This window comes from Nothoprocta perdicaria, unplaced genomic scaffold (assembly GCF_003342845.1).
Source record: "Nothoprocta perdicaria isolate Ctin4 unplaced genomic scaffold, notPer1 scaffold_174, whole genome shotgun sequence".
Lineage (NCBI taxonomy): Eukaryota > Metazoa > Chordata > Aves > Tinamiformes > Tinamidae > Nothoprocta > Nothoprocta perdicaria.
The window spans coordinates 707,561-717,227 of NW_020454916.1; the positions used below are offsets into that span (position 1 = coordinate 707,561).

A 9,667-nucleotide genomic window follows, 5' to 3' on the forward strand; every position below is an offset into this window, starting at 1 on the left:
CATCTGTGATCAAAATCATTCTGTTTACCCTGGAGATACATATCTATAAGAAATTTAAGAGGTCATCAATCATGGTCTCTCCTTCCAACGACAGAAACTTGCATTTTCTGAGAAGAACACTCCCAATGCGCTCCTCCAGGGAGAAATCAGAGATAAAACCTGGTCTTTTTACAGGTGTCCTCACATAGACTGCATCTTGTCTCTAATTCTGGAAGCTACATTAAATAATTGTTCTAAGACTGAGTCTCTGTTATATGCAGATACCTTTACCCAAGTGAAGAGATGAAAAGACATCTCTTATGTGACATCTAGGCTCTTGATTTAATTATCTAGCATGCAGTTATATAGCACAGAGCCAGTACAGAACAATGCCAGATGCTTTCATTTCCTCTTCAGTGCTCTGAAATTTCATATACTTAAATAATTCAAATTTGCACTCTTCCTAAAAACTTACATGGTCACATTTTAATTTGCTATTTTCTCACAGTATATTAGCTGTTTGTTGATGATAAAAAAATCACTTCATACTTATGCAGCCGCTTATGTGTCTTATCATTACAGTACTGGACTTTCTAGTGGAAAGCAAAACATCATCATAAAATTCAAATAAACATTTCACAAGGACCATCACACAGGATGTATCATTTTAAATGCATCTGAAAAGCAATTCTCTGAGGTGTGTTTCATAGGCAATTGCTTCCCAAATAGTTTTCCATTAGGGCTGGGATTCAAGCCACAGCAAGTGCCTTTAATCCAATTCTTCACTCGGTAAAGGGAAAAGCCTGGTTAGTAACTCCAAAAACTTCTTTCTCTGTTGCTTCCACARGAAATGTTTAACCCCACTATAGATTACCTTGAACCTAATGAACTCCTAATTCCTGAAGAAAAATCATCCCAAGGAGCCATTTATCTTTCTGTATGAGACAAGGACAGTTTTTGGCAAAAGTCACGGCCTTTTGCAGATATGGATGGCATTTTACTGTGCTCTGAAATAATCACAGAAGCAGGATCCAGGCAGTCCAAAGGCAAGAGCTTCACCCACTTCCAGGGCAAGGTGTAGGGCTCTCATCCAAGCCTGCTTCTTCCTTTCCATATGAAAGATGGACTGAGAAGGTCTTCCTAGGAATTTGTGCTGCTGTTTAGCGGGAAAGTTGATCTCTTCCTGAAAAGTCCATACTATAATATCCCACTATTGCAGGTCAACAAAAGATTAAGCAGATTTATTTTAGAAACCAGGAAAGAGAAAAGTGAGCTTGCCCTATTAGTCATTTTTTTCACTCCCACCCAAACTATTAGATAAGTCTGAGATAACGTGCTTGAATTCATTACAGTTGCTAAAGGCAAGAAAGGACTGAAACACGTGCCTCTTAATTTTCCATCTCGTGCTCTTTCCTAAAAAAAGAAAACCCCTATAAATTTCATWGGTCAGCCATTTTGCATAAAATGCTGAATTATGGAGCAGATCGAACTTATCATACTTGTCACAGCCTAGACTCCTGGATGATAGAACTGACTCCCAAGGAAGCGGCCAGTTCTCAGGATTTCTGAGTTTTATTGACATGCGTATGATTGACATGTCTAGTTTGATATGCCTGACCTTTTGGTTTGCTGTCATTAAGGTAAGTAGAAATGGCATAATGAAAGAACACAACAAATCAATGTTCCTTTGAGGGTCTTCAAAGTTCACCGATCAGATGGATTGCTGCTAGGTTACAGCCTGAAAATCCAATGTTTTGTGTTCCCCAGTGTTACCAAATGACACCAATTCTGCTGGCTGTTGACAGGTGGAATGAGGAGGGTTCACACTGCCACCCTTGGCTTCTCAGCAGCGGGGCCTAAATCAGCTTTAGGCTGTGAGGAATCCCACATAGCATCTCCAGATTAATCACACCAAACCAAATTCTTTCCAGACCACACTCCTGGGGAACCTGCGTCCACTTTGAAGGGTTCCTCAAAGGGCCACAACCTTCTCACTTACGTTAAAGTCCAAAGGTAGAAGGTGTGAACATCCCTGAGGGCCTGGGAGAGTCTCAAGCCTTGCTAGTCTTTGGGGAAGACACGGGGGTCTAAGATGTACTTGTGTTTAATGGGGAGGCCTGGCRTTAATAAAGCCTATAGCTGACAAACAAATGCTGTATCCTATAAGATCTATAGGATTCTATTTCCATGAACTAGCCTTGAAGTGGAGGTCTACCAAGGCCACCTTCATGGTCGCACCCTGGAAAGCCTCACATGCGAGGAACCTCGGGCAAGCAGGATGGAGTGAGCGTGAAGCACAAAGGCTCCCGACCGGCAGCCAGCAGCAACGCAGAGCTGCCGCCGGGAAGGGAGAAAGACCGGGAATCACGGGATCATTTCCAAGAAAGGCACTTGCCCCCRTGTAGCACCTGGCACCATGCCCACTGCCTCGCTGCCCGGTGCTGGGATGTGTGCCAAGTCCAGAGCATCCTGCTTAGCCCTCACGCACCCCGAACACCACATGGCCTGGGAAGGGCCCCCCTTATCCCAGTGCTGCACTGGGCTTCCCCTGGGGCCAGGAGCAAATGCAGGGAGCAGCCCCTGATCAGCTGCATCCCAAGATATCCCTTGCCTTCCCTGTGCCCGATTCCACATGTGTCGACCCTGTACATGACTCCCCATGCCCGATGGCTTTGGCAGGCTGCCCACAGCCCCTCGGTCTGTGGTCCCTGTGTCCGCAGCCCCCAGCAGCAGCTCTCCGTGAGTGGCCAGAGCTTCCCCTTGTCCTCGGAGACAGGAGGAGAAGAGAAACGCACTGGAACAGTGACGGGCGGGGCCAGAGCCAGGGAGGGTGCAAGGGGCACCGCAGTACCTGARATGCCGAGAGGGGGTAGTGGGAGGAACAGGGAGCCCCCGACGTGGCTGGGATGCCGCGGGGGATAGGGGGCCGCTTTGCCGGGATGCCGGGGGTGAGGGGCAGGGACCCCCTTGGCCAGGATGTGGGAAGGGGTACAGGGATTCCCCCGGCCGGGATGCCGCGGGGAGGGGCGGCGCGGGCGCGGGGCTGTCGGGGGGAGGGGGCTGCCCGTCGGGGCGGGGGCGGTGCCGCGCGTGTCACGATAAAAGCGGGGGGGCTGGGGGGGTGTAATTGCGTTTAGGCAAATGAGGCGGCCTCGGCCCTCCCCGCGCGCGGGCTATAAAGCGCCGCGCTCGCCCGCCGACGGCCACTGCGCACGGAGCGCCGCCCGCCCGCCCGCCCGAGGTGCGTGGGGTGTCTGTGGGGTGTGTGTGTGTGTTTATATATGTGTGTGTGTTATATATGTGTGTGTTATATATGTGTGTGTACCCATCCCTGTGTGTGTAGGGGGGGTGCGCGCAGCGGGACACGCGTGGGGCTGTGTGTGTGTGGGGGGAGCGGTGTCCATATGCAGAATGTACAGCGAGTACGTATGGGGGTAACCGGGTGGGTGCACCGAGATGGGTATGGACGTGTAAGCGTGAGGGTGCCTGCACGGAGGTGGGTGCGGATCCATACGTGTGAGGAGGGCTGCATGCATCCCTACGTGTGTGCATCCCAATAGGCGCTGTGCGTGCGGCCAGTGCATGCCTATAGCGACGTGCGAGGGTGTGTTACAGGCGCGTATGTATACGGGGTCCCGGGGAGGGGGGTGTATACGCCCGTGCCTCCTCGCGTGTGCGCGSTGCGCACGCCTAGGCGCGCTCCTACCTGAGCGCCGTGTCCCCCGACGCCGCCGTCCCCCGGGCCGGCGCCGCAGGTGGCCGCAGGACGCCGAGGCGGCGATGAGACTCGCGCTGGCCCTCGCCCTGCTCCTGCTGGCCTCGGCGCACGGGCTGYCCGAGGAGATGGGCGCCAGCGACGACCTCAGCTACTGGCCCGCCTGGCCCGAGGGCGAGCGCGGCAAGGTGGGTGAGCGGCGCGGCGCGGGCGGGCGCCGGGGGCCCCGTCGCTGAGCGCCGCCCGCTGCCCCCCGCAGGACGAGCTGCCGCTGCCCTTCGAGCACCTGCTGCAGAGGATGGCCCGCAGACCCCGGCCCCAGCAGTTCTTCGGCCTCATGGGCAAGCGCGATGCTGGTGAGCGGGACGGCGCGGGGGGCACCGCCCCCTGCAAACCCTCCCAAAACTTCCYTCCTCCCGCCGCCAAGCTTTGCACGGGACAAACCCCTCGGCAGGSAAATAGCCAAGGGTAAAATTGCACCACAGCGTTAGAAGCGAGGCACTAACCACAGCCCGTAAATAAATATGTGTGGGGAACGCCGCAGTGACACCTGCACGGATGCCACTAAATCATCCGAGTTCCCAATCATCGGGACAGCCGAGCGGCGCCAGGCACCCTTAGTGCCGTCTTTTATAGTGTGAAGTGCGAACCAAGAGTCTGGCAGAGACTAAAGAGATCTAAACAGCCCCAGACYCCATCATTTTAACTGAAACGAGACTTTGTAGTCTATTCAAGGAGAGACATGGTGGTAAATGATTCCCTTGATTTTCCGTACACTGAATATGCATAAGRTTTCTGTACATGTTCTTCAAAGGATCATAGAAATAGCATATGTGTATGTCAGTCCTTTCTCAATAGCTCTTTCCTTTCTTTGTCTTTCCTTTTTCATGCAGGATATGGCCAGATCTCCCACAAAAGTAAGTTTAAAATACCCCCAACATCTTAAATAAGAGATATTCAAATGGAAAACAGTATATTTTAGTGGATTGCTCAGCTACGGACTGGCAGCWCAGGTGGTCATGAGATATCCTCTCAAAGGACAGAGGAGCCAGCAGTAAAGACTCAAGCTGGTGCCTATTCTGAACCTCTATGAGCTCTGGGATTTCGGTCGCGTTAATGTGTGAATGTTGCAGCTCTTGCTTCTCTGGGGTCCATTCTGCAAACCTTTCTCATGGGCAAGGCAGGCTAACTGCCACACTCAGGCTGAAGGAATTGAGACAGCAAAAACTGGGAATAGCGAATTCCCGAATCTCTGGGCGATGATGGATTCACCTGCGGGATGCTGTGGTCGGGCCCGCAGCAATGCCGGGCTGTGAAGCAGGGCCCCGTCRTGGCACAGGCGGATCGATGATGTGCTGCCGTGTAAACAAGCCTAGTGYACACCATTAATAAGCTTGTCTGGCTTAGTCCTGTGTCGCTCCGAGGGGCAGACGGTATCAGCAGCGTGGTATTAACCTGCTGCTCACACTGACAAACAGTTTAATTCCCCACAATTACCTGAAGACTCTTAGATGGAATCTGGAAGACTTTTTAATAAGGAAAAATTGATCTTCTTGTGTTTTGGCAGCTGTCCCCAGAGGTCCATGTGTATCCTAGTGTTCTCTGTTAGTCACTAGATTTTGTCAGCGGGATTATTTATTTGAAGAACAATTAAGGAGGGTCCCGTCCAAAGCTCACGACAAATAGCTGCTGACTAAAGTGAAAAAATGATAGCCGCTGTAAACTGCTTCAGCTCTAAGGTTAATACCCGTGAGGTCTCAAACTCATTCATCTTGTGTTGTAGATGAATTAGTCAAGCAAATCTCCCTCCAAAGAGAAATTTATAAATTGGCCTCATGTCAGCCTGGAAAAAGAAGAATTGCCCCTGTTTGGTCCTTATCTGAAACTATAGCTATTGCTACATCTGATACATGCTGTAGGCCAAACCTTGCAGTAATTAATCCTCTACACAACCAGTGCCTCGAGGAGTAATAGTGGCACAGGATGGTAATATTTGAACTCATGAATATTCCAAAAATAGAGGCAGACTGTCTAGCTCAGTCATGTCCAGACACTGAGTCCCACTGGGTTCCTCTCAAATAAGGGAAGATTTCCACCAACTTGCCTGTGCTTTGGTCTAATTTTCCTAGTGATCACCCTCTCCCTGGTATGAGAATGATGTGAAAAATCATTGCGTGAGATGAACAGTTTCTGTGCCTTACTTCCTAATGAGAAGACATTATCTTAAAAACCTACCTAGCTAAAATGTATTGAAACACCTCCAGATATGTATTTTTTTTTCAGGGCATAAAACAGACTCCTTTGTTGGACTTATGGGCAAAAGATCTTTAAATTCTGGTAGGTATTCTGGTAAATCTGATATGTGGTAATGTACAGCTGCTTAATTCTGTTACCTCCTTGTTCCCTGCCACGGGATGGATGGAGCAGGCTTTATACCTGGTGCAGACCCAGAGCTCTGAAGAGGGATCAGGATATTCTTGCTTAATCTGGAGTCTCAGGGTTCAATATACTCTGATGCTTATGTGATCAGGCCTGGTTTGAGCTGCCAAAATGCACGGRAAATCAAGTAAGATTCCCCCGGGCACTTTCCCTGCTCTCCTTATCCTAGTGCTATTTATATTCTTCCAGTCTGCAAAATGATATTAAAGAAAAAAAAATTACCCGTACGTCACGAGGAGTTTGGAAGCTTAAATCRTAATGCTCATTTAACCTTCTAAATCTCTCAGCTAAAGGTACTCTTTCCCCTTCTTAGCAGATCAYTATTTTTGATAAACTCAAAGGATGAGCTGAAAGAGCAGAGATCTGCCCGTTACCACCGACTCATTTTCCGCTCAAACAGTTAAACATTCCCAGCCCCTTAGAGCTTTTAATTTTAGTAACAATAACAAACGGCACAATAAGCTTTGAATGCATCCTGTGAACTCCTGTTATATCCTGTGAACTCCCCTGTGCTCTATATAGGACAGAAACCTGCTCCTTCCTGTGAGCAGCCCATCGGGGTAATTCCGAGCTGCTGGTTACTCCAGCTTTCCTGTGCTGTAGGGTAGTAATGAGGGAAATCTCTCACAGAGAGCCATAAAGTGTCAGGTAATTCCCTAGAAAAGGAATTAAAAAAAGAAAAGAGAGAGAGAGAAAAGAGAGAGAGAGAAAAAAAAAAAGAAAACCTAATTCATGTCTCTGAAATAATTCTTGCTGCTTTGTTAAATGAATGATAAAAGTTAAATTACTAGCTGACACCTTTATATCATGTAGGTACATGCTGTGATCTATATTCTGCAATTATGGTTGTCAGTAACTTTTATTTTCAATTAAACCCTGTTCAGACTAGTAATATTGTTCCCTGCAYCATTTTGCAAATTGCTATGTATCATGAATAATTTCGTACCATCTTGTCTGTGGTGGCAATAACTATTAAATCCATAATACCTGTAAATATATGTGTTATCATAAAAGTAAATAGAGTGGAAGTGATAAATTTGGTTRGTTTCCATTGGGATTACATTTAGATTTGTGCAAGAAGGTAAGATATAGCAAAAATGTTTAAAGAACGACAAGGATTTGATTGCCCTAATTTCCAAAACCCTGGTGTAGTTAGAATATTGTTACCTGGCATTTAAGCATTTATCTCTGYCAGAGGGGAGTAATGAAATTTTACCCTGCCAGGCTACGTACCACCTGCCTGACAGGTACAACAGGAATTCACTGCTTTTCTACCCGATTCCCTGAGATAAAAATAGCAAGAAGTTGCTTCTCCTCCTATTGARGAGGAGATAGTCCCAAGCACCATGTGTGTAATCAGGTAAGATCAGGATTTTGCCCAGGATTCCWGTCCCTCCTAGCTGTTAAATGTTAAATCCCCACCAAAAAAATGCTTAACGGGACAGGAATTAGCCTCTCCTTTTCTTGATGCTATGAGGTAGGGTTTTTTTAAATTATTTTTCTGTTACTCAGCAGCCCTCTGAAGCCCAGCTTTATTACCTGTTTAGCAGAAGAGCCTGGGTCTAGCCTGGCAAGTCCTCACTGCGTGAGCCAGATTAAGCTGCTGCTGTTGACGTCTGCATGAGCTGATGGATGGGGTGAAGCACTGGGCTCTCCAGCTCTACCATTTGCTCGTGCTGGGTGCAGTTTATGCAGAGCTTCAATGTGTCTCTTTCTGTTTCGTTTTCTGCAGGATCCTCCGAGAGGAGCCTAGCACAGAGTTACGAGCGGAGGCGTAAATGAGACATTCCCGTGCGTTATTTATTAAACTTCATTTGTTCCAATGGCCCATGCGGTGCAACGTAAACTAACCACTGTATGGAGTAATTATTTATTTAATAATAATTGATGGGGGGTTGAGTTGTACATTCAATAAAATGATTATTTTTCATATTGTGGCAGCGATACACGTTGTCTAAGTGTGCTGTGGTTCTCAAAGGAAGGCTCCCCTGGAGCAGCAAGCCTGGTGATGTCTCACAACAAAGCACATTGTTTGATATGCCCTGTAAAGTTACGTTCGTTAAACAGAACCCAGATTCTTTTGTTCATGGAAAGCGATTCTCTCAGCTTCACAACAAGTGCAGAACAGAACTGATGTACAGTCTAGTGCCTCAATTTGTTTTCATGGTTTATAATGTACTGTAATTTCCATATCAAAAAATATATTTGTATCATTGCAGCATGTTTTATGTTTTGTGATGGCGTATCTATACATCTGAAACAGGGGGGAGTGGGGAGGGGCTGAATGTGAATCCAGGGTCTTCATTTCACTGTCTGGAGTTTTATGATAGTATCATTTTAAATAAAAATGACTCTGGGGATTTTGCAACATACTCTTGTTGGTGATAGTGATGGTATTATTTCCAAAACTGGTCTGGAGTGAGAAACGGATCAAAGAAATATTGTATAGCTGTGAAAAGAAGAAGAATGATCAGTTTAATGTCTTACTTCTGCTGAGGGGAYGTAAGGTTTCTAGTGAGGATCTGGTGAATTCCTTGGGGGTCTGTTAGGGGAGACGGTCATTCCCAGGGTCACACAAGGTCCTGTGCATCAGAAACCCTGCAGAAACCCCTTGAGAAGTAAAGGGTATTCTATAAAAAGAGATCAGTGTCTCCTACCGCTTCAAAGTGGAATGAYTTGCAGTGGAATTCATCTGCTATTACAGATTTGTTCCTTTAAAGATCAACTTTTAATAAATGATAGCTCTCAGATTCACAGTAAAACACATACTGACTTGAACCAATGCACCCAAAGAGGAAAAATGTGATTGTAATTACCACTTTAATTAGAATATCTGGTTACTCCATTTCTATGAGATTCCCAAAGTGCCACATACCTCTCATCAGATGCCAAAGCATCCAGAGATTTGTTTTCTTTCCACCTGCTAAAAGCTGTAGGGCTCCATTTGATGCTATCACATTAACTTTGATCACAGATGAATCACCAGTGAAAACAAAGAACAGAAACAAGCTGAGTTTCTATGCAGCACAGAGCTGTCTCCTTGTGCTTGTTCTCTACAAACGGAGAAAATGCCCTTTTCAGGTTAATTCAAGGCATCCTCCCCGAGCAGGTGGATGTCCCAGAGCAGGTGGATGTAGGGCCTTGTGCTTGGTCGTCATGCAGCCCCTGGGGGACCCTGTGCTTCAAGAAGATCCAACTTCCACCTCTGTCCTGGCTCTGAATCCTGGCATCGCTTTGCCCTCTCGTGAGGAAGAGGAGGGCTACAGGGTGGGAAGTGGAGCTGGGCCGGTGGCAGGTGACAGACTCATGCGACAGACAGGGGTTTCACTGGGTTAGCAGGCTGTCAGCTCCCCCTGTTTCCRGCGCTCATTTTCAGACTTCATGAACTTCAACACCAGCTCCTGCTGAGCTCCATGAGGAGAGCAAGTTAATTGCTGGGAAGCAGGCGTGACAAAATGAGTGCAGAAATGTGTGCTGAATAAAGTTGAATAAATTTATCAATAAATGCTACCTCCTGCACCTCTAAAGGCCACA

General features: G+C 47.4%; 1 protein-coding gene across 1 annotated transcript; it reads left to right on the forward strand.

Moving 5' to 3' along the window:
* The first annotated feature begins 3,759 nt into the window (after positions 1-3,759).
* On the forward strand, positions 3,760-8,351 carry TAC1 (tachykinin precursor 1). The gene is made up of 5 exons (XM_026036257.1): positions 3,760-3,882; positions 3,954-4,050; positions 4,588-4,611; positions 5,978-6,031; positions 7,866-8,351. The coding sequence occupies exons 1-5, from the start codon at positions 3,760-3,762 to the stop codon at positions 7,913-7,915; spliced, it is 348 nt and encodes a 115-aa protein (XP_025892042.1). The 3' UTR covers positions 7,916-8,351.
* Positions 8,352-9,667: the final 1,316 nt, after the last annotated feature.